At 46.8% G+C, this 24,795-nt stretch overlaps 1 protein-coding gene and 2 long non-coding RNA genes across 51 annotated transcripts; 2 read left to right on the top strand and 1 right to left on the bottom strand.

Moving 5' to 3' along the window:
* LOC127909275 (uncharacterized) lies at positions 1-1,915 on the top strand. 38 transcript variants are annotated; one of them, XR_008070584.1, is made up of 5 exons: positions 1-1,177; positions 1,303-1,427; positions 1,492-1,566; positions 1,642-1,716; positions 1,767-1,915. It is a non-coding gene; the product is annotated as an uncharacterized LOC127909275 (long non-coding RNA). The 38 variants fall into 38 exon arrangements; XR_008070583.1 differs by having other exon boundaries at positions 1,492-1,591; XR_008070580.1 differs by lacking the exon at positions 1,642-1,716 and having other exon boundaries at positions 913-1,002; positions 1,128-1,227; positions 1,492-1,616.
* Positions 1,655-24,744, bottom strand: LOC118397959 (histone acetyltransferase KAT2B). 12 transcript variants are annotated; one of them, XM_052469909.1, is made up of 20 exons: positions 24,621-24,744; positions 24,447-24,546; positions 21,166-23,909; positions 20,286-20,412; positions 17,043-17,188; positions 16,879-16,965; positions 16,581-16,762; positions 15,555-15,746; positions 15,340-15,443; positions 15,049-15,174; positions 14,775-14,914; positions 10,062-10,270; positions 5,161-5,287; positions 4,805-4,915; positions 4,512-4,655; positions 4,261-4,375; positions 3,997-4,027; positions 3,768-3,831; positions 3,563-3,647; positions 1,655-2,586 (listed from the first exon to the last, which is right to left on the bottom strand). In XM_052469909.1, the coding sequence occupies exons 3-20, from the start codon at positions 21,364-21,366 to the stop codon at positions 2,393-2,395; spliced, it is 2,385 nt and encodes a 794-aa protein (XP_052325869.1). In that variant the 5' UTR covers positions 21,367-23,909; positions 24,447-24,546; positions 24,621-24,744; the 3' UTR covers positions 1,655-2,392. The 12 variants fall into 12 exon arrangements, with proteins under 12 accessions (XP_052325869.1, XP_052325870.1, XP_052325871.1 ...); XM_052469910.1 differs by having other exon boundaries at positions 24,447-24,509; XM_052469911.1 differs by lacking the exon at positions 24,447-24,546 and adding an exon at positions 24,321-24,396 and having other exon boundaries at positions 21,166-23,857; positions 24,584-24,733.
* On the top strand, positions 24,139-24,654 carry LOC127909274 (uncharacterized). The gene is made up of 3 exons (XR_008070546.1): positions 24,139-24,251; positions 24,327-24,478; positions 24,551-24,654. It is a non-coding gene; the product is annotated as an uncharacterized LOC127909274 (long non-coding RNA).
* Positions 24,745-24,795: the final 51 nt, after the last annotated feature.

The following is a 24,795-nucleotide window of genomic DNA, read 5'->3' as shown; positions in this document are numbered from 1 at the left end:
TCACTTCTATTTTAATCAGTCTATAAAATAGTCTGTCATTCAAACCATTATTACAAAATCCAGGTTTCTCCTAAAGTTTGAAAAAGTACAAACATCTTCTATACAAAACAGCAAAACTACATAGTATTGCACAATCTTTTTATTTTATCTTGAAAGTACAAAGATATCAATCGTCTCGACAGAAATAAGACAGAATAAATTATTTTATTAAGCATTATTCCTTAAAGATTACAGCACATAAATAAGGAGAAACGCTACATAGTTAAAATGAGCCATTATTTCATAGTGCTTTTCTCAAAAGACGGAACATCTCAATGGAAAACAAAAAAGCTCTCACCATGTGATGCTGAATAGTTGCTTGAAAAAATAAATAAGTGCATTTCCATGGTCACCTTTTGCCCTATGGGACTTTTTACTTGGACCAGCATGAAGGGCTTCTTCCCCTCCTTTCAGTTTAAAAACCAGGAAAAATATACAGCAAATAATTCAAGAGGTTTACAATTGTTAAAATTCATACAGACAGATTTAAAATATAATTTTCCTTTTTTGGCAGGATGAACTCTCTACTAACATACATACAAATTTTGCCCTCAAAAATTCTGGGACAGACCTCATCTGAAGTCACGCGTAACACGCACATACAAATAAAACAAGTCAGATTACTATGGTTCCAGGTAGAGGTTTCCCCTAGGTACAGATCTAGGATCAGCTTCCCCTCCCCTAATCCTAACCTTTACCATTAGTGGGGAAAGTGCAAAACCGACCCAAAATCGGCGTCTAGGTTTTTTCTTCACCCTATACCATTACGACCCAGTAACACCATATGGAGACAGAGACTGAATGGCTGAGTAACTGACTGACTATCCCTCCCCATATCTCTCAGACAGTCCAGTTCTTCACAGATGTGACGCCTTACATGTGGGTTAGGTCAGCTGAACAGATGGAGGGTTGGGTTAGCTGAACAGATGGAGGGTTGTGTTAGCTGAACAGATGGAGGGTTGGGTTAGCTGAACAGATGGAGGGTTGGGTTAGCTGAACAGATGGAGGGTTGGGTTAGCTGAACAGATGGAGGGTTGGGTTAGCTGAACAGATGGAGGGTTGGGTTAGCTGAACAGATGGAGGGTTAGGTTAGCTGAACAGATGGAGGGTTAGGTTAGCTGAACAGATGGAGGGTTAGGTTAGCTGAACAGATGGAGGGTTGGGTTAGCTGAACAGATGGAGGGTTGGGTTAGCTGAACAGATGGAGGGTTGGGTCAGCTGAACAGATGGAGGGTTGGGTTAGCTGAACAGATGGAGGGTTAGGTTAGCTGAACAGATGGAGGGTTAGGTTAGCTGAACAGATGGAGGGTTAGGTTAGCTGAACAGATGGAGGGTTAGGTTAGCTGAACAGATGGAGGGTTAGGTTAGCTGAACAGATGGAGGGTTAGGTCAGCTGAACAGATGGAGGGTTAGGTTAGCTGAACAGATGGAGGGTTAGGTTAGGAGGGTTAGGTTAGCTGAACAGATGGAGGGTTGGGTTAGCTGAACAGATGGAGGGTTGGGTTAGCTGAACAGATGGAGGGTTGGGTTAGCTGAACAGATGGAGGGTTAGGTTAGCTGAACAGATGGAGGGTTGGGTTAGCTGAACAGATGGAGGGTTAGGTTAGCTGAACAGATGGAGGGTTGGGTTAGCTGAACAGATGGAGGGTTGGGTTAGCTGAACAGATGGAGGGTTGGGTTAGCTGAACAGATGGAGGGTTAGGTTAGCTGAACAGATGGAGGGTTAGGTTAGCTGAACAGATGGAGGGTTGGGTTAGCTGAACAGATGGAGGGTTGGGTTAGCTGAACAGATGGAGGGTTGGGTTAGCTGAACAGATGGAGGGTTAGGTTAGCTGAACAGATGGAGGGTTGTGTTAGCTGAACAGATGGAGGGTTGTGTTAGCTGAACAGATGGAGGGTTGGGTTAGCTGAACAGATGGAGGGTTGTGTTAGCTGAACAGATGGAGGGTTGGGTTAGCTGAACAGATGGAGGGTTGGGTTAGCTGAACAGATGGAGGGTTGGGTTAGCTGAACAGATGGAGGGTTGTGTTAGCTGAACAGATGGAGGGTTGGGTTAGCTGAACAGATGGAGGGTTGTGTTAGCTGAACAGATGGAGGGTTGGGTTAGCTGAACAGATGGAGGGTTGTGTTAGCTGAACAGATGGGAGTTTCTATCTAGGACTTCTGTTTTCCTGAGTGGGGCGAGGGATAGTATACTGATTAACCCAAAATCATTCTTCCTACTGGATATATAGCTCTCTTTTTCTGGTTGAACGCAGTAGAAAAATAAAGAATAAGTAAATAAAAAAAAAACATTTAAAAATAATTAGACCTAAGCCATTGCTCCCTCACCCTTGAAGCCCCTCCCATCTCTTCACTTCTCAATGAGACCTGCCTCCTTGATCTTGGTGTAGAAGAACTTCTCTAACAGGTTGGCACACTTGTAGTACTGGCTCTCTGGGGGGTTGTACTCGCGACAGTTGGTGAAGATGCGCTGCATGTCGGCCATGAAGAGCTTCCGCGTGGTGTAGTACCTGCTCTTCAGACGCTCAGACATCGTCTTCAGGTCTGGGGATAATCACACAACATTAACACGACTCTTGATTGACCTCTATGAAACCAAACGTTGTGATTAACACAATATGACTTAACTCGCCATTACGTGTCTGTCTGTAGGTAACTATACCAGGGAAGAAGAGGCGAAGCCCAAAATCAAATCAAATAAATAAGATGGTCTATTCATATTCAGCGTAGCATCTCAATCTCCATTGAATACAGGCATTGACATCAACACCATTCATCGAATATTTTTTAAAGTATTCAAATGAAGAGATGTTATCCACCAATCCAAAGAGAAGATAGGCGGGAGCTTGACAGTCCGCTGTTCCGCTCTGTGATTTAAAAAAAAAATATGGAAAGGAGCCAACTACATGCAAAATCCTAGCGGAAAACCTGGTTCAGTCTGGTTTCCACCAGACACTAGAGGATTAATTAACCTTTCAGCAAAACAATCATCTAAAACACAGGGCAAAATATACACTGGAGTTGCTTACCAAAAAGACAGTGAATGTACCTGAGTGGCTGAGTTACAGACTTGACTTAAATCTACTTGAAAATATATGTCAATACCTGAAAATGGTTGTCAAGCAATGATCAACAACTAACTTGACAGCTTGAATATTTTTTTTTACAGAATAATGGGACAAATGTTGCATAATCCAGGTGTGGAAAGCCCTTAGAGATTTACCCTTGTTTCCACCTTCAATAAATGTAATTCTTCAATAAATTAGCAAACACTTTCACTTTGTCATTACGGGGTATTGTGTGGAGATCGGTCAGAAAAAAATCTATTTAATCCATTTTGAATTCAGGCTGTAAAACAACAAAATATGGAACAAGTCAAGGGGTATGAATACTTTCTGAAGGGGCTGTATCGGATGCAATCATCCATATTTTCTTGCTTACAAGTTATGTATGGCTATATTCCTTCCCCTGAAGAGTTGACCCAGGCACAGATGTGTTCCATATGTAGTGCCATACATACCCATGGGGAAGCGGATGACTTGGTAGTAGCCAGGAGCCTCAGTCTTCTTCACTGGTTCCATGAACGGCCAGGCATTCTGGTGACTCTATAACACATAACAAGAAAACTGTGTGTGTGTGGCTACGAGTTGGTGTGTATGTGCATTTGAGAGTGAGTGAGTACGTGAGTGAGTACGTGTGTGCATGCGTATGTGCGTGTCCCTCACCTTAACATGTTGTAGGATGGTCTTCAGGGTGCTGTACAGCTGATCTGGATCCTTCAGCTCTTTCCTGGGATCACAACAGGAAACAGGAAGTTGTGATCACCTCATTTTCTGTCAGAGAGTTACCATTAGCTCACTGGCTAAGCCGTTACATTTGTTTTACTGTTTTACTAAAAATAGATGTTTTACTAAAAATAGATGAGTAGAAGCTATAAGGAGCTGAAAGACTCACCCTTTGCCCACCGGTTTCCATCCAGTTTCTCCTGGTGACAAAAAGGAGTTGAGTTAAACTAGAGACACTGTCCACACACTTCTTTACTGCCCAAATCACTGCTACCTCTTTGGAGACTTGACTTTGTCCACAATGGCACCCTATTCCCTATATAGTGCCCTACATTTGACCAGGGCCCATGTAGGGAATAGGGTGCCATTTTGGACACATCCTTTGAACCTATGCTGAAGGTAGACTAATATAATGACAGGAGGAGAAACATACGTATTCCAGGAATGCTCTCGATGGGAATCTGTCGAACTCCTTCCTTAAAACAGGAAAGTCCTGGGTAGACCTTTCTGATCTGAGCTTGCTTCCTCTCTATCAGTTTCTTTATGATCTGAAAGCGAGGATGGAGTGAGTGAGGGAGGGAGGGTGTGAGAGAGATAGTGGAAGGGAGACCGAAAGAGAGAGAACTTAGGTAACTCAATTTATTATACAAATAGACATTGTAGGCATCCACAAACCACACACACCTCTTTCTGCTTCTTGATAATGACAGAGAACTCCGTGTAAGGGATGCTGGGGTTGAGCTCACAGCCCATCAGTGTCGCTCCCTCATAGTCTTTGATGTAGCCCAGATACTTGGCCTTGGGAACCTTGATGTCTTTAGAGAAGCCCTGAGACAGAGAGATGGAGAGAAAAAGAAAGACAGAGAGATGTAAGAATGGTATTTTGTTTTAAAGAGACCGTTTCTTGATGTTTCCCTACATTACAAGATAACCAATGCCATTTGCTGATCTTTTTAAGCAACCAATGATGTACTGACCTGCTTTTTGAAGTAGCCAATGGCATACTCGTCTGCATAGGTGAGGAAGTTGAGGATGTCGTGCTTGATGTGGTACTCCTTCAGATGGTTCATCAGGTGAGTGCCGTATCCCTTTAAACAATAGGTAGGGGTCAAAGGTCAAAACTGACCAATCAACAAGAGTGAGGCACGGAGCTCAATGGCAGTAGAATGAATATCAGTCATATCAGTTTATACAAACAGAAATGCGACCCAGAACTGTTTGTTTGTGTATAGGCCAAGTCCTATGGTCACTGTCATGTCACACATGTCCATAGGAGTTGGAAAGAGAGCACAAACAGATCTGGGACTAGGTTAAAAGAGCTGCATTCTCGTACCTTGACCTGCTCATTGGAGGTGACTGCACAGAATACGATCTCTGTGAAGCTCTGCGAGGGGAACATCCGGAAGCAGATGCCTCCGATCACACGGCCATCTTTGATCAGCGACAGAGTCTTGTGCTTTCTGTTTGGAGAGACAGTGAACGCTTCCCAATTTATCATTCAACTCAATAGCTCATAATACGCAACTGGGTTCAACTTCTGCTTTAGAGTTAAATAGATACAGCCAGGTGTAATGTTCAATTGTTGCCACTGTTTACATTACGTTGAGGGATCAAACCTCTGGTTACAACTGTATAGCAACTTCACATTAAAAGTTTTCTTTCTGTGCTACAAAATTGGGACTATTTTTCTCTTTGGTGGTCAGTCAATCAGGGTAGAACTCTAAATCAAATCTTATTTTATTGGTCACATACACAAATTTAGCAGATGTTATTGTGGGTGTAATGAAATGCTTGTGTTCCTAGCTCCAACAGTGCAGTAATATCTAACAATTCACAACAATACACACAAATCTAAAAGTAAAATAATGGAATTAAGAAATACACTGCTCAAAAAAATAAAGGGAACACTAAAATAACACATCCTAGATATGAATGAATGAAATATTCTTATTAAATACTTTTTTCTTTACATAGTTGAATGTGCTGACAACAAAATCACACAAAAATTATCAATGGAAATCAAATTTATCAACCCATGGAGGTCTGGATTTGGAGTCACACTCAAAATTAAAGTGGAAAACCACACTACAGGCTGATCCAACTTTGATGTAATGTCCTTAAAACAAGTCAAAATTAGGCTCAGTAGTGTGTGTGGCCTCCACGTGCCTGTATGACCTCCCTACAACACCTGGGCATGCTCCTGATGAGGTGGCGGATGGTCTCCTGAGGGATCTCCTCCCAGACCTGGACTAAAGCATCCGCCAACTCCCAGACAGTCTGTGGTGCAACGTGGCGTTGGTGGATGGAGCGAGACATGATGTCCCAGATGTGCTCAATTGGATTCAGGTCTGGGGAACGGGCGGGCCAGTCCATAGCATCAATGCCTTCCTCTTGCAGGAACCCAGGGCCAACCGCACCAGCATATGGTCTCACAAGGGGTCTGAGGATCTCATCTCGGTACCAAATGGCAGTCAGGCTACCTCTGGCGAGCACATGGAGGGCTGTGCGGCCCCCCAAAGAAATGCCACCCCACCCCACACCATGACTGACCCACCGCCAAACCAGTCATGCTGGAGGATGTTGCAGGCAGCAGAACGTTCTCCACGGCGTCTCCAGACTGTCACATGTGATCAGTGTGAACCTGCTTTCATCTGTGAAGAGCACAGGGCGCCAGTGGCGAATTTGCCAATCTTGGTGTTCAATGGCAAATGCCAAACGTCCTGCACGGTGTTGGGCTGTAAGCACAACCCCCACCTGTGGACGTCGCGCCCTCATACCACCCTCATGGAGTCTGTTTCTGACCGTTTGAGCAGACACATGCACATTTGTGGCCTGCTGGAGGTCATTTTGCAGGGCTCTGGCAGGGCTCCTCCTGCTCCTCCTTGCACAAAGGCGGAGGTAGCGGTCCTGCTGCTGCGTTGTTGCCCTCCTACGGCCTCCTCCATGTCTCCTGATGTACTGGCTTGTCTCCTGGTAGCGCCTCCATGCTCTGGACACTACGCTGACAGACACAGCAAACCTTCTTGCCACAGCTCGCATTGATGTGCCATCCTGGGTGAGCTGCACTACCTGAGCCACTTGTGTGTGTTGTAGACTCCGTCTCATGCTACCACTAGAGTGAAAGCAACGCCAGCATTCAAAAGTGACCAAAACATCAGCCAGGAAGCATAGGAACTGGGAAGTGGTCTGTGGTCCCCACCTGCAGAACCACTCCTTTATTGGGGGTGTCTTGCTAATTGCCTATAATTTCCACCTGTTGTCTATTCCATTTGCACAACAGCATGTGAAATTTATTGTCAATCAGTGTTGCTTCCTAAGTGGACAGTTTGATTTCACAGAAGTGTGATTGACTTGGAGTTACATTGTGTTGTTTAAGTGTTCCCTTTATTTTTTTGAGCAGTGTATATAAATATTAGGACGAGCAATGTCGGAGTGGCAATGACTAAAATACAGTGGAATAGAACCCAGTATGTACACATGAGATGAGTAAAGCAGGATGTAAACATTATTAAAGTGATGGGTGTTCCATTTTTAAAGTGACCAGTGATTCCAAGTCTATGTACATGGGGCAGCAGCCTATAAGGGGCAGGGTTGAGTAACCCGGTGGTAGCCGGCTAGTGATGGCTATTTAACAGTGTGAAGGCCTTGAGATAGAAGCTGTTTTTCAGTCTCTCGGTCCCAGCTTTTATGCACCTGTACTGACCTCGCCTTCTGGATGATAGCGGGGTGAACAGGCCTTGGCTCGGGTGGTTGATGTCCTAGTTGATCTTTTTGGCCTTCCTGCTGTAGGTGTCCTGGAGGGCAGGCAGTGTGCCTTTTGTGATGTGTTGTGCAAGCCGCACCACTATGGCTGTGGCGTCTGCAAACCAGATGATTAAGTTGAGTGAACAGGGAGTACAGGAGGGAGCTGAGCACACACCCTTGTGGGGCCCCTGTGTCGAGGATCAGTGAAGTGGAGATGTTGTTTCCTATCTTCACCACAATGGGGGGCGGCCCGTCAGGAAGTCCAGGACCCTGTTGCACAGGGTCGGGTTCATAGCCCAAGCTTGATGATGAGTTTGGATGGTACTATGGTGTTGAAGGCTGAGCTGTAGTCAATGAACAGCATTCTGACATAGGTATTCCTCTTGTCCAGATGGGATAGGGCAGTATGCAGTGCAATGGTGATTGCATCGTCTGTGGATCTATTGGGCGGTAAGCAAATTGAAGTGGGTCTAGGGTGTCATGTAAGGTAGAGGTGATATGATTCTTAACTAGCCTCTCAAAGCACTTGATGATGAAAGAAGTGAGTGCTACAGGGAGATTTAGTTCAGTTATCTTTGCTTTCTTGGGTACAGGAACAATGGTGGACAATGGTGGAAGCAAGTGGGGACAGCAGACTGGGATAGGGAGAGATTGAATTTGTCCGTAAACACTCCAGCCAGCTGGTCTGCGTATGCTCTGAGGACGTGGCTAGGGATGGCGTCTGGCCCAGCAGCCATGCGAGCGTTAAGATGTCTCACTCACATCGGCCATGGAGAACGAGAGCCCACAGTCCTTGGGAGCAGGCCACGTTGATGGCACTGTCTTATCCTCAAAGCGGGCAAAGGTATTTTTTAAAAATGTTTCCTTTAAAATAAAATTCAAGAACAAATTCTTATTTTCAATGACGGCCTAGGAACAGTGGGTTAACTGCCTGTTCAGGGGCAGAACGACAGATTTGTGCCTTGTCAGCTCGGGATTCGATCTTGAAACCTTTCGGTTACTAGTCCAACACTCTAACCACTAGGCTACGCTGTCGCCCCAGCTGTCTGGGAGAAAAACGTCAGTGTCCGCGATGTGGCTGGTTTTCCCTTTGTAGTCCGTAATTGTCTGTAGACCCTGCATCATACATCTCATGTCTGAGCCGTTGAATTGTGACTCCACTTTGTCTCTGTACTGACGTTTTGCCTGTTTGATTGCTTTACAGAGGGAATAACTACACAGTTTGTATTCAACCATATTCCCAGTCACCTTGCCATGGTTAAATGCAGTGGTTCATGCTTTCAGTTTAGCTTGAATGCTGCCATCTATCCATGGTTTCTGGTTTGGGTAGGTTTTAATAGTAACAGAGGGAACAACATCCTCTATACACTTCCTGATGAACTCAGACACCGTGTCCGTGTATACATCAATATTATTCTCCGAGGCTACCCGGAACATATCCCGTGATCAATACAATCTTGAAGCATGAATTCTGATTGGTCAGACCAGTGTTGAATAGACCTTAGCACGTGTACTTCCTTTTTGAGTTTCTGCCTATAGGAAGGGAGAAGCAAAATGGAGTTGTGATCTGATTTGCCAAAGGGAGGGCGGGGGAGGGCCTTGTAGGCATCCCGGAAGAGAGAATAGCAGTGGTTGAGTGTTTTAGCAGCGCGAGTACTGCAGTGACGGCCTAGGAACAGTGGGTTAACTGCCTTGTTCAGGGGCAGAACGAAAGATTTGTGCCTTGTCAGCTAGAACTTCAGTAGCGTTTTCCTCAAATTTGCTTTGTTGAAGTCGCCAGCTACAATAACTGTGGCCTCTGGATATGTGGTTACCAGTTTGCATAAAGTCCAGTGTAGTTCCTTGAGAGCCGTCCTGGTATCGGCTTGAGGGGGAATAAACACAGCTGTGACTATAACTGAAGATAATTCTCTTGGGAAGTAATACGGTCAGCATTTGATTGTGGAGTATTCCAGGTCGGGTGAACAATAGGACTTTAGTTTCTGTACATTATAATCACACCACGAGTGGTTAATTCTTAAACATACACCACTGCCCTTCTTCTTCCTGGAGAGTTTTTTTATTTCTGTCTGTGAGGTGTACTGAGAACCAGCTGGCTGTATGGACAGGGACAGTATATACACATTAGCGAGTAATATACTCGGAAGTGGTGGATGGTGTGCTCGCCTCTTGAGTCGGACTAGAAGTCCACTCCAAATACCTCTTCTCCACGGGTTCTTGGAGCAGCCTCTGGGATAAGTTCAATTGCCCTGGGGGTGCGAACAAAGGATCCAATTCTTGGAAGTGGTATTCCTGGTCGTAATGCTGGTGAGTTACCGCCGCTCTGATATACAAAAGTTATTTCCGGCTGTATATAGTAACACAAAAAAACGTTCTGGGCTAATAATGTAAGAAATAACACACAAAAAAACTAAAATACTGCAAAGTTGCTTAGGCGCTATAAGGAAAGCTGCCATGTCTGTCGGCGCCATCTTTCATGGTAACACTCACGGGTCAAAGACGAGGCGTGTGATATACTCTTTGGGCATGCGAGGTAGCTGGTGAGAGAAGACATTCTGGAGGCCCACCAGCCACATGAGGATCCTCTTGTTGGGCTTCTGGTTGAGGGAGTTCCCGATGACATGGAACTCTATCACCCCCCTCCTCTCCTCCAGGCGTGCCGCCTCATCACGGGCTGAGTGGGCCGACAGTAGACTGGTCTGGGGGGGGGAGGGAATGACGTCAGCCTTACTCATTATCAAGTCCTATGACAGCACTCATTTTGATTTAGCAGTGTCCATATATTTGTCCCATTATCATTATTCTCAGCAGCAGCAGTAGCTTCACCATAATCATCACCTTCCAACCTCAATACTGCCTCTAAAACATTGACTTAGTGGGAGGTTCTGAACTGCGAGTCAAATATAATCTAATATCCACTAACTGATTTTTAACAGAACCTCCCAGAGTGTTAAGCGATGGAAGTATTGATGACTGTGTTGGACTGAAGAGATGGAAGTATTGATGATGTGTTGGACTGAAGAGAGAAGTATTGATGACTATGTGTTGGACTGAAGAGATGAAAGTATTGATGACTATGTGTTGGAGTGAAGAGATAGAAGTATTGAACTATGTATTGATGACTATGTGTTGGGACTGAAGATGAAGTATTGATGATGTGTTGGAGTAAGAGATTGATGACTATGTGTTGGGACTGAAGAGATGGAAGTATTGATGACTATGTGTTGGACTGAAGAGATGGAAGTATTGATGACTATGTGTTGGACTGAAGAGATGGAAGTATTGATGACTATGTGTCGGACTGAAGAGATGGAAGTATTGATGACTATGTGTTGGAGTGAAGAGATGGAAGTATTGATGATGTGTTGGAGTGAAGAGATGGAAGTATTGATGACTATGTGTCGGACTGAAGAGATGGAAGTATTGATGATGTGTTGGAGTGAGGAGATGGAAGTATTGATGACTATGTGTTGGACTGAAGAGATGGAAGTATTGATGACTATGTGTTGGACTGAAGAGATGGAAGTATTGATGACTATGTGTTGGACTGAAGAGATGGAAGTATTGATGACTATGTGTTGGAGTGAAGAGATGGAAGTATTGATGACTATGTGTTGGACTGAAGAGATGGAAGTATTGATGACTATGTGTTGGACTGAAGAGATGGAAGTATTGATGACTATGTGTTGGAGTGAAGAGATGGAAGTGTTGATGACTATGTGTTGACTATGTGTTGGACTGAAGAGATGGAAGTATTGATGACTATGTGTCGGACTGAAGAGATGGAAGTATTGATGACTATGTGTTGGAGTGAAGAGATGGAAGTGTTGATGACTATGTGTTGGAGTGAAGAGATGGAAGTGTTGATGACGATGTGTTGGGACTGAAGAGATGAACGTACTTATGCTATGATGGAGTGAAGAGATGGAAGTATTGATGACTATGTGTTGGACTGAAGAGATGGAAGTATTGATGACTATGTGTTGGAGTGAAGAGATGGAAGTATTGATGACTATGTGTTGGGACTGAAGAGATGAAAGTATTTATGCTATGATGGAGTGAAGAGATGGAAGTTTTGATGACTATGTCTTGGAGTGAAGAGATGGAAGTATTGATGACTATGTGTTGGAGTGAAGAGATGGAAGTTTTGATGACTATGTGTTGGAGTGAAGAGATGGAAGTTTTGATGACTATGTCTTGGAGTGAAGAGATGGAAGTATTGATGACTATGTGTTGGACTGAAGAGATGGAAGTATTGATGACTATGTGTTGGGACTGAAGAGATGAAAGTATTGATGACTATGTGTCGGACTGAAGAGATGAAAGTATTGATGACTATGTGTCGGACTGAAGAGATGGAAGTATTGATGAATACGTGTTGGACTGAAGAGATGGAAGTATTGATGACTATGTGTCGGACTGAAGAGATGGAAGTATTGATGATGTGTTGGAGTGAAGAGATGGAAGTATTGATGACTATGTGTTGGACTGAAGAGATGGAAGTATTGATGACTATGTGTTGGGACTGAAGAGATGGAAGTATTGATGACTATGTGTCGGACTGAAGAGATGGAAGTATTGATGATGTGTTGGACTGAAGAGATGGAAGTATTGATGATGTGTCGGACTGAAGAGATGGAAGTATTGATGAATACGTGTTGGACTGAAGAGATGGAAGTATTGATGACTATGTGTCGGACTGAAGAGATGGAAGTATTGATGATGTGTTGGACTGAAGAGATGGAAGTATTGATGATGTGTCGGACTGAAGAGATGGAAGTATTGATGAATACGTGTTGGACTGAAGAGATGGAAGTATTGATGATGTGTTGGAGTGAAGAGATGGAAGTATTGATGATATGTTAGACTGAAGAGATCAAAGTATTGATGATATGTAGGACTGAAGAGAGAAGTATTGATGACTATGTGTTGGACTGAAGAGATGGAAGTATTGATGACTATGTGTCGGACTGAAGAGATGGAAGTATTGATGACTATGTGTTGGACTGAAGAGATGGAAGTATTGATGACTATGTGTCGGACTGAAGAGATGAAAGTATTGATGATGTGTTGGAGTGAAGAGATGGAAGTATTGATGACTATGTGTTGGAGATGAAGAGATGGAAAGTATTGATGACTATGTGTTGGGACTGAAGAGATGAAAGTATTTATGCTATGATGGAGTGAAGAGATGGAAGTATTGATGACTATGTGTCAGACTGAAGAGATGGAAGTATTGATGATGTGTTGGAGTGAAGAGATGGAAGTATTGATGACTATGTGTCAGACTGAAGAGATGGAAGTATTGATGATGTGTTGGACTGAAGAGATGGAAGTATTGATGACTATGTGTTGGAGTGAAGAGATGGAAGTATTGATGATATGTAGGACTGAAGAGAGAAGTATTGATGACTATGTGTTGGACTGAAGAGATGGAAGTATTGATGACTATGTGTCGGACTGAAGAGATGGAAGTATTGATGACTATGTGTTGGAGTGAAGAGATGGATGTATTGATGACTATGTGTTGGGACTGAAGAGATGAAAGTATTTATGCTATGATGGAGTGAAGAGATGGAAGTATTGATGACTATGTGTTGGACTGAAGAGATGGAAGTATTGATGACTATGTGTTGGACTGAAGAGATGGAAGTATTGATGACTATGTGTTGGAGTGAAGAGATGGAAGTATTGATGACTATGTGTTGGACTGAAGAGATGGAAGTATTGATGACTATGTGTCAGACTGAAGAGATGGAAGTATTGATGACTATGTGTTGGACTGAAGAGATGAAAGTATTTATGCTATGATGGAGTGAAGAGATGGAAGTATTGATGACTATGTGTTGGACTGAAGAGATGGAAGTATTGATGACTCTGTGTTGGAGTGAAGAGATGGAAGTATTGATGACTATGTGTAGGACTGAAGAGATGGAAGTATTGATGACTATGTGTCAGACTGAAGAGGTGGAAGTATTGATGACTATGTGTTGGACTGAAGAGATGAAAGTATTTATGCTATGATGGAGTGAAGAGATGGAAGTATTGATGACTATGTGTTGGACTGAAGAGATGGAAGTATTGATGACTACGTGTTGGAGTGAAGAGATGGAAGTATTGATGAATACGTGTTGGACTGAAGAGATGGAAGTATTGATGAATACGTGTTGGACTGAAGAGATGGAAGTATTGATGAATACGTGTTGGACTGAAGAGATGGAAGTATTGATGAATACGTGTTGGACTGAAGAGATGGAAGTATTGATGAATACGTGTTGGACTGAAGAGATGGAAGTATTGATGAATACGTGTTGGACTGAAGAGATGGAAGTATTGATGAATACGTGTTGGACTGAAGAGATGGAAGTATTGATGATGTGTTGGACTGAAGAGTTGGAAGTATTGATGAATACGTGTTGGACTGAAGAGATGGAAGTATTGATGAATACGTGTTGGACTGAAGAGATGGAAGTATTGATGATGTGTTGGACTGAAGAGTTGGAAGTATTGATGAATACGTGTTGGATTGATTGAGGTCTAGATTCCATCAGATCAAGAGTTAACCGGTGATAGCAGACAGCCCCATAGCGGATGGATGTTTTGGTGGTGTTGGAAGTGGAACTGCGCTGGAGCCTTCAAACCGGTGAACACCTGCTCTTGCGATCATTGTCACGAAGCCACACCCTCCCCGCTCGAGATAGAAGTTCAGACACAGAAAGTGTAGGCTGTATAGAAATAATGATGCTCAAATAGACGAATCATTAAACAAAATAATTAGCGTTTCTATCATCATAATCAGGTGAATACTACGCCTTACTTTCCCGCACGAGGTTGGTGCCACCTAAATTGGGGAAAATGGGCTCGTGGTAATAACTGGGGCGTAATTCGTAGAATGGTAACAAATACGGCAAACAATTGGTTTCCAGGTGTTTGATGCCATTCCATTTGCGTCATCCCGGACATAATTATGAGCCGTTTCCCCCTCAGCAGCCTTCTGTGCATTCCAGTGGTCGAACTTGAAGGCTGCATGGGATTTCTCCAAAGGTGACTCCCTGCAGACAACGGCAATGTCCACTTTAGGTATAATGCAAGGAGCCGCCTTTGAATTTGACAGCTCTAACGCAGTTCCACCTCAGGCACCGCCAAAACAATCTGTATTCGGAAGTCGGCTGATTGATCAGAGCCCTGAGTGTTTGATGTTACCTCTGGTCCCAGCATGGAGGCGGGGTCGGTGATGGTTGCCATGACTTCGTTGATGAGCTCCATGGGGATGTCCCCGACAATCCTGAGCTTCTTCGTCTCCTCATGGGGGAGGGGCTCCGATGGCTTCCGCTTCTGCCCACCTACACAGGTAGATCATATGTAAAGTTTCCCCTAGAAACTGATCTAAAGAGAGATTTTACCCCTAATGGTTAAGGTTATAATTTGTGGAGGCTAAGCTGATCCTGGATCTGTGCGTAGAGCCTGTTGTGTTTACCTGGGCTGGGTTCCAGAACAGAGGCGGTCTTCCTGGCAGGACTGACACTGCCACAGCTGGATGGGTCCACAGATACTGGGCTGGAGTTGTAGTACAGATGCCTGGCCACCGGGGGCACACTGATCACTGTCATTATACACAAGGGAGCTCATCAGATTACTTTATCAATGGAGAGTAGCACTCATCATATCAATCACATCACAACTTTCCCTACTTAAACTTTTTTAGGCAAGGTAAAACTCTAAGTGAGAGTGTGTTGGACAAGCTGGCTAAAGGTCAGGTGTGTTTTACCTGTATGGATGGGGATCGGTCCTCCTGAGGATCCAGCCAGGAATTCTTCACTCCAGATGGGCGAGCTGTGACTGTACACCTCCTCCTCCAGCATGGACAGAAATCTACAGCACACAGATATCATCATCACACCTACTATAGACCGAGACTAGGAATCCTCCTCTATCTTGTGTGTGTGTGTACGTTTGTGTGTATGTGAAGAATTTGTCTCTTACTTGGGGAAGTGTGTGAGGATGAGAGTGCGTTTCTCCGGGGGTAGCTTATCCTTCTCCTGCCTGGCCTGCTCTAGCAGCTGTTTCCTCATTACAGTGAAGACGGAGCGCAGAAGGGTCCGACCGAAGATTTGGGTCGTCTCGTACCGCGGTAGACTGTCACAGAACTGAGGGACGTTGCAGTAGCACAGCCATCTGGGGGAAAACACACCACAAAAATGTGGGTTTGATTCTGGGTTATATAACGGTGATACAATTTACATGAAATGTACACATCTATTGGAATGAAGAGAAAATGAATCTGTTGGTAGCAAGTTATGGGAGTGACTGGGGCTAATGGGGACTAAAAACACCATAGCTACCCTATGTTTAAGTGTTTGAGAACACACGATTGTGTGTGACTCAAAATGGGTCAAAATCCCCAAGATCCAGGGGGGAAAAGGGACCTTGTGCATTTCAGGTAAAACAACAACCCAATGTTTATATCCCAGGACAAATCATGTCTGGTGTGGATGAACAAAATCTACATGGGTGTGATGGCGCACGTGGACGCACGCGTGCGCCCGGTGTGGTCAGCATGTAAGCATTAAGAACATGAAGCCAGTCCACAGTGTGGTCAGTGCATTAGGAATAAACATGTCATGACTGTGAACGCATCATCAAAGGGCGCCTGCCCAGCAGTTGCATTCATATCATCAAAGGGCGCCTGCCAGCAGTTGCATTCATATCATCAAAGGGCGCCTGCCAGCAGTTGCATTCATATCATCAAAGGGCGCCTGCCCAGCAGTTGCATTCATATCATCAAAGGGCGCCTGCCAGCAGTTGCATTCATATCATCAAAGGGCGCCTGCCAGCAGTTGCATTCATATCATCAAAGGGCGCCTGCCAGCAGTTGCATTCATATCATCAAAGGGCGCCTGCCAGCAGTTGCATTCATATCATCAAAGGGCGCCTGCCAGCAGTTGCATTCATATCATCAAAGGGCGCCTGCCAGCAGTTGCATTCATATCATCAAAGGGCGCCTACTACCTGGTGTAGTTGACTTTGTACCCGGCGGCATCATCAGCAGGGGCCCGCTGTCGCCTCTGTGAGGGTGTCTCCAGCTGCCAGTAGTTGATCTGGTTGAGGAACATCTTGGCCAGCTCCACGATGGTCTGACGCTCCTTGGAGGGAAGATGGCTGAACTTGTACTGGACAAAGTTATTCACCCCCTGTTGAAGAGACACAGAGATCATGTAAACAACATATCATGTATACATCTTGTGTAAGTGTGATCTAAATATGTATTTTTTTGCTAAGCGTGTGTGTATTTGTTGTGTACACTTGCCTGTTCAATGCTAGGTTTCTCAAAGGGAGGACTCTCCTGTGCCTCCACCACAGGTCTGCCCATCTGAAGGATGCATTTCCTCAATAGCTGAAGGTGAAAGAAGGACATTGTGAGACAGATGCACTGAAAGTAATGTGTTGTTGACATGTTGAGCTGTGGACTACCTTGAAGAGGGAGAAGTAGACTTGTTTGGTGTCAGCATCCTCCTCTTTGTGGACACATGTGTTCAGGTACTCCACGTCCAGAGCAATGCCCAGAAGCCTGTTCATCTCCTCCTCTGAAACGTTCTCCAGGTGGGTTACATGGTCACCTGAAAATGAGAGACAGTGAGTGAGAGTGCGAAGACAGACTTTAGTTTTGATGACCAATGTGTCCCTGAAAACCTGCTACCTCCTTATTATCTGGATTTCTAGAACATTCCACCTGCCTATATCATGCCCGTACACGAGGCAGTGGCACCCCATTCCCATGTCCCCCCTCTGACCCTCTCTCCCCCTCCAGTACACAGGGCAATCCCTCCTTATGTCTCCACTCTCAACCCTCTCTCCCCCTCCAGTACACAGGGCAACCCCTCCCCATGTCCCCCCTCTGACCCTCTCTCCCCCTCCAGTACACAGGGCAACCCCTCCTAATGTCTCCACTCTCAACCCTCTCTCCCCCTCCAGTACACAGGGCACCCCATCCTCATGTTCCCCCTCTGACCCTCTCTCCCCCTCCAGTACACAGGGCACCCCATCCTCATGTCCCCCCTCTGACCCTCTCTCCCCCTCCAGTACACAGGGCAACCCCTCCCCATGTCCCCCCTCTGACCCTCTCTCCCCCTCCAGTACACAGGGCAACCCCTCCTAATGTCACCACTCTCAACCCTCTCTCCCCCTCCAGTACACAGGGCAACCCCTCCCCATGTCCCCCCTCTGACCCTCTCTCCCCCTCCAGTACACAGGGCAACCCCTCCCCATGTCCCCCCTCTGACCCTCTCTCCCCCTCCAGTACACAGGGCAACCCCTCCTAATGTCTCCACTCTCAACCCTCTCTCCCCCTCCAGTACACAGGGCACCCCATCCTCATGTCCCCCTCTGACCCTCTCTCTCCCCCTCCAGTACACAGGGCACCCCATCCTCATGTCCCCCCTCTGACCCTCTCTCCCCCTCCAGTACACAGGGCACCCCATCCTCATGTTCCCCCTCTGACCCTCTCTCCCCCTCCAGTACACAGGGCACCCCAACCTCATGTCCCCCCTCTGACCCTCTCTCCCCCTCCAGTACACAGGGCAACCCCTCCCCATGTCCCCCTCTGACCCTCTCTCCCCCTCCAGTACACAGGGCAACCCCTCCTAATGTCTCCACTCTCAACCCTCTCTCCCCCTCCAGTACACAGGGCACCCCATCCTCATGTCCCCCTCTGACCCTCTCTCCCCCTCCAGTACACAGGGCACCCCATCCTCATGTCCCCCCTCTGACCCTCTCTCCCCCTCCAGTACACAGGGCACCCCATCCTCATGTCCCCCCTCTGACCCTCTCTCCCCCTCCAGTACACAGGGCACCCCATCCTGATGTCCCCCCTCTGACCCTCTCTCCCCCTCCAGTACACAGGGCAACCCCTCCTAATGTCCCCCCTCTGACCCTCTCTCCCCCTCCAGTACACAGGGCACCCCATCCCCATGTCCCCCCACTGACCCTCTCTCCCCCTCCAGTACACAGGGCAACCCCTCCTAATGTCCCCCCTCTGACCCTCTCTCCCCCTCCAGTACACAGGGCACCCCATCCCCATGTCCCCCCTCTGACCCTCTCTCCCCCTCCAGTACACAGGGCAACCCCTCCTAATGTCCCCCCTCTGACCCTCTCTCCCCCTCCAGTACACAGGGCACCCCATCCCCATGTCCCCCCTCTGACCCTCTCTCCCCCTCCAGTACACAGGGCACCCCATCCCCATGTCCCCCCTCTGACCCTCTCTCCCCCTCCAGTACACAGGGCACCCCATCCCCATGTCCCCCCACTGACCCTCTCTCCCCCTCCAGTACACAGGGCAACCCCTCCTAATGTCTCCACTCTCAACCCTCTCTCCCCCTCCAGTACACAGGGCACCCCATCCCCATGTCCCCCTCTGACCCTCTCTCCCCTCCAGTACACAGGGCACCCCATCCTCATGTCACCCCTCTGACCCTCTCTCCCCTCCAGTACACAGGGCACCCCATCCTCATGCCCCCTCTGACCCTCTCTCCCCCTCCAGTACACAGGGCACCCCATCCTCATGTCCCCCTCTGACCCTCTCTCCCCCCAGTACACAGGGCAACCCCTCCTCATGCCCCCTCTGACCCTCTCTCCCCTCCAGTACACAGGGCACCCCATCCTCATGCCCCCTCTGACCCTCTCCCCCCCTCCAGTACACAGGGCACCCCATCCTCATGCCCCCTCTGACCCTCTCTCCCCTCCAGTACACAGGGCACCCCCTCCTCATGCCCCCCTCTGACCCTCTCTCCCCTCCAGTACACAGGGCAACCCCTCCTCATGCCCCCCCTCTGACCCTCTCTCCCCCTCCAGTACACAGGGCACCCCATCCTCATGCCCCCCCCTCTGACCCTCTCTCCCCTCCAGTACACAGGGCAACCCCTCCTAATGTCTCCACTCTCAACCCTCTCTCCCCTCCAGTACACAGGGCACCCCATCCTCATGTCCCCCTCTGACCCTCTCTCCCCTCCAGTACACAGGGCACCCCATCCTCATGTCCCCCTCTGACCCTCTCTCCCCCTCCAGTACACAGGGCAACCCCTCCCCATGTCCCCCTCCACTCTCAACCCTCTCTCCCCTCCAGTACACAGGGCACCCCATCCTCATGTCCCCCTCTGACCCTCTCTCCCCCTCCAGTACACAGGGCACCCCACATCCTCATGTCCTCCCTCTGACCCTCTCCACTCCCCCCTCCAGTACACAGGGCAAACCCTCCCCATGTCCCCCTCTGACGCTCTCTCCCCCTCCAGTACACAGGGCAACCCCTCCCCATGTCCCCCACTGACCCTCTCTCCCCCTCCAGTACACAGGGCACCCCATCCTCATGTCCCCCTCTGACCCTCTCTCCCCTCCAGTACACAGGGCAACCCCTCCTAATGTCTCCACTCTCAACCCTCTCAACCCCCCTCCAGTACACAGGGCACCCCATCCTCATGCCCCCTCTGACCCTCTCTCCCCCTCCAGTACACAGGGCACCCCATCCTCATGTCCCCCTCTGACCCTCTCTCCCCTCCAGTACACAGGGCACCCCATCCTCATGCCCCCCACTGACCCTCTCTCCCCTCCAGTACACAGGGCAACCCCTCCCCATGTCCCCCCTCTGACCCTCTCTCCCCCTCCAGTACACAGGGCACCCCATCCTCATGTCCCCCCTCTGACCCTCTCTCCCCCTAGTCTTACCCAGTGTATGAGAGCAGCTACGGCAGGGGTCCTGAAGGTTGAAAGTGTTGGGCTGCTGGTCTGTACGGGGTGGTGTGGGAGGGGGGTTCTGACTCTTCCAGCTGTTACACTTACAGGCCCCCTCAGCCTACAGCACAGGGTTCCACCGGTTAGAAACACACACACTGTATGCACACACACACATGTTTAGAAACATAACGTAATAGGAAAAATCCCATTCAATTTATATGCATAAATTGACAAAGACAGCTTGGCTACAAAGTGGCATAGCTAGGCAATGCCTGTTGGGCCAGCCCTCTCTCACTACAACTCTTAGCTGGAGTCAAACTGTGCACAGGAACAAGAGCCAAGGAACAACAACAAACCCCGCCCCCCAGCAGCTGTCACTGTCAAAACAAAGACGCTGTCTCTCCTTGCAGATGATATATAACTGCAATAAATACTTTATATTTTACCACAGTGCGCTGACAGACGGAAAAAACACTGTCACTATCCCAGTGGGGTGAATTACGCCCCGCACGCTCCCCTTGCTGGAGGCATTCCGCACCAAGGCATGCAGGCTAACCTGAATTTGTCAAAGCACCTTGAGAATGTTTAGTCCACTCTCCCGCCTAGAAATACATATTTTAACATTATAATATGGGAGCGCTAAACTGTACATTTTGCCGTTTTTTTCCTGATGTTTATTTCCAATTGGATCATTTTACATAACTAGAGCATGAGGGATATGAAGAAATGCAAGCGCAGCAATGGCTTCCTTTGCTGCGTTTGCATTTTGGTAGCGCTGCAAACCAACAAGCATCTGAAACTCAAACCACTTTCAAAACATTGCAAAATGTATAATTGCTAAATAATGTAATAATGGACTACTTAAAACGACCTTGCAAGATGAATAAACTCCGAGCTTCTCCAGTTTCTTCGGGCGCGGGGAGGAGCGGAGCTGCGCCTTCTTCACCGCGATTCGTGCCGATCCTACCGTGGCGCCCGAACCCTCGGTTCCCCCGGCTCCCGGAGCCGCAGGCGCCCATCCCGCTGCACCGATGGCCGGGGAGCCCTGCTGAATCCCTGCGCTCCCGGACATCCTCGAGACCGAACGGGATCCCCGACCCTGGAATGAAATGGTTTAGGTGTCCCGTTCTCTATTCCACTACTGGAGAATCAGACATGGCGCTGATCCGTTTTTTTTATAGCTCAATGCGCTGATCCCTATTTTTTTATTTGTCATTGTAGGTCCATTTTTCCTCCACTAGGGGAGACAAACTGGGTATTCCAGTGAGTAGGCTTGGCCAGGGGTTCCCAAACTTTTTTGGTCCGCGACCCCATTTTGATATCAAAAACCCACACCATAAGATAAGGTCTGTGTCCTGTAGGTTTACCCTGGCGTGACGTTTTGATAACCATGTAAAACACAAAAGGATTTTAGAAACACTTAAAATAAGGTCTGTGTCCTGTAGGATTACCCTGGCGTGACGTTTTGATAACCATGTAAATCCCTCTCGGACAATGTGGCTTTTATCAACATCAATGATGGGGTCATAATAATATGTAGCTTAAACCGTTCAAAAGATAGAAGTACATTTGTAGGAAGAAAACAGAAACCACTGTTCATTACAACCGCATCTAGCTGCTACTGGAGGTTACAGACATGATTTTATATCAGAATTTCCTGTTTTCAAACCCCTGGTTTGGGAAATGCTGGAGTAGGCTATGATCCAGGGTAGAGGTCACAAAAAAATGTAACCATTGGTAGTGAGAATTTCAAGGTCAAATGTAATGACCTGGGACAAATGGATTAACATACCGTCATAGACAAAATAATAAGACATGGGAAAAGCAGACAAAAGACTCTGGTGATGATGTCCACCTTACAAATACCACAATAATGTACTAGGCCTTGTAGTTAGTTACACAATACATATGTAATACAATGTTTCCAATTATAGGCCGATTATTACATCTTCCAATAGAGTTTTGTTATTCTGACTCGATATTCAGAGAGCCAGGGTGAGGACAGGTCTAACAGGACCACTAGTACCTTGGTCGATAGCTTTGCCTATTGAGGTCACACTAAGTGGTCAAAGGTCAGATAAAAAGAACAGGATGCCACTGGTGACCTCCGGCGGAGTGGTTGGGGTTCTTTACCCCAGACAGTGTACAGTAGCGTAAGAAAACATCTAGAACCGCTGAAAACAAATCTTAGAAGCACAAGTTCTAGAGATCATTAAAAAAATAGGAACCACCTCTTAGGTAAGACAAATATCCTACTCCACACATGATATTATTTAACAGTACTGTAAAATGCTTGCATTTATTTGATTTTTTCCGGCTGCAATTAAGTGGCCACAGCAACAAAAATGTATACAATGTACATCCCTATGAGTTAATCCATTTATTCATCATCATGATCCACCAGCTAATACCCCAACAGTAGAACAGAGCCGTCTTTCTTCTCCTACTAAGGTTGTTAACATTGTTCCCACAACGTCGTTACATTCCTACTGAGATGTTATAAGACAAGCGGAAAGTTAATTTTTTTCAAATCCTTTCCGCTTTGCTCCAACAGGGATTCAACAGCCAGACAGTGTATTGTGTGTGACTTCAGTTCTAGTGGGATGAGGAGTACTGGACAGGGCATCCTAACTTTAGATCACTCACAAATGAGTGAAATGTGAGAGAGAGAGAATGTTAAAAAATAGAAACCAAAAAAATAATCATTTAGCTTTTCTTGAGAAATAAAGTATAAGTCAGACCACTAAAGAAATGCAAGATATTTTTGTTTGTTAATAACACTTACATTTATAAAGACCACCATCGATTATAATTTAAACATTTTTGTGGGGGGAAAAAAACAACTCCAAACCCACACTGAAGCTGTTTTCTGCTAACTGTACAGTTTAATGATTATCTAGACAACTCCCTAGCAAGCATTAGTCCTGTCAACTGTAAATGGAAAAAGTAGACTACATTGCAATACCCTATGTACAGTATATTATATATATATATATATATCACACTGGCTGTAATTATGACAAGATATATTCATGAGAATCATTAGTGCAAGGCATGAGGAAGAGACCTGGACAGAGTTATTGATCAGGACGGGTTGTGTGTGTGTGTGTGTGTGTGTATGTGTGTGTGTGTAACAGTTCCAGGGTTTAAGAATAACACAAAAGTGTACATGTGGTAGCGAGCCGTGTTTTAGCTTGTGTGTGTTATTTAGATCTGGAAGGGTTTAGAGAAATAAATCTGCGTCTGACTGTGTTTGTTGTCTCTGAGGATGTTTTATCACCAAACAGTCCAGTCTCCCTCTGTGTACACACAACTCCACACCCACAGCACTTCCTAAAGAACAAGGGAGGAATAGTGACCGTGACAAAGAGAGACATCCTGATTGGCACCCTATTCCCTATATAGTGCACTACTTTTGACCAGGGCTTTAGTCAAAAGCAGTGCACGATTTGGGGAATAGGGTGACATTTGGGACACACCCAGGGCCACAGTGTCAGCTGGCTCCTAATGAAGAAGCTCTCAACACCTAGAGGTCACCTCACCATGTTCCCCTCTCTCAACACCTACAGAGGTCGCCTCAACATGTTCCCCTCTCTCAACACCTACAGAGGTCACCTCACCATGTTCCCCTCTCTCAACACCTACAGAGGTCACCTCACCATGTTCCCCTCTCTCAACACATACAGAGGTCACCTCACCATGTTCCCCTCTCTCAACACCTAGAGGTCACCTCACCATGTTCCCCTCTCTCAACACCTACAGATGTCACCTCACCATGTTCCCCTCTCTCAACACCTACAGAGGTCACCTCACCATGTTCCCCTCTCTCAACACCTACAGAGGTCACCTCAACATGTTCCCCTCTCTCAACACCTACAGAGGTCACCTCACCATGTTCCCCTCTCTCAACACCTACAGAGGTCACCTCACCATGTTCCCCTCTCTCAACACCTAGAGGTCACCTCACCATGTTCCCCTCTCTCAACACCTACAGAGGTCATCTCATCATACTTCCTCTCTCAACACCTGGAGGTCATCTCATCATGTTCCCCTCTCTCAACACCTACAGAGGTCATCTCACCATGTTCCCCTCTCTCAACACCTACAGAGGTCACCTCACCATGTTCCCCTCTCTCAACACCTAGAGGTCACCTCAACATGTTCCCCTCTCTCAACACCTAGAGGTCACCTCACCATGTTCCCCTCTCTCAACACCTAGAGGTCACCTCACCATGTTCCCCTCTCTCAACACCTAGAGGTCACCTCACCATGTTCCCCTCTCTCAACACCTAGAGGTCATCTCATCATGTTCCCCTCTCTCAACACCTACAGAGGTCATCTCATCATGCTCCCCTGTCTCTCCAAGTGGAAAACAGCTGCCTTCCAGCCAGCATCTTGTTTACACCTGGACAGGCCTCATAACCTGAACCATGACCTAATCTCATCCATTACACGTTGAGACGTAAGGAACATCAGCTGACATCGTAACCAGAATGGATCA

The sequence above is a fragment of the Oncorhynchus keta genome, chromosome 19 (genome assembly GCF_023373465.1).
Source record: "Oncorhynchus keta strain PuntledgeMale-10-30-2019 chromosome 19, Oket_V2, whole genome shotgun sequence".
Lineage (NCBI taxonomy): Eukaryota > Metazoa > Chordata > Actinopteri > Salmoniformes > Salmonidae > Oncorhynchus > Oncorhynchus keta.
This window is presented reverse-complemented; position numbering and strand designations above follow the sequence as displayed.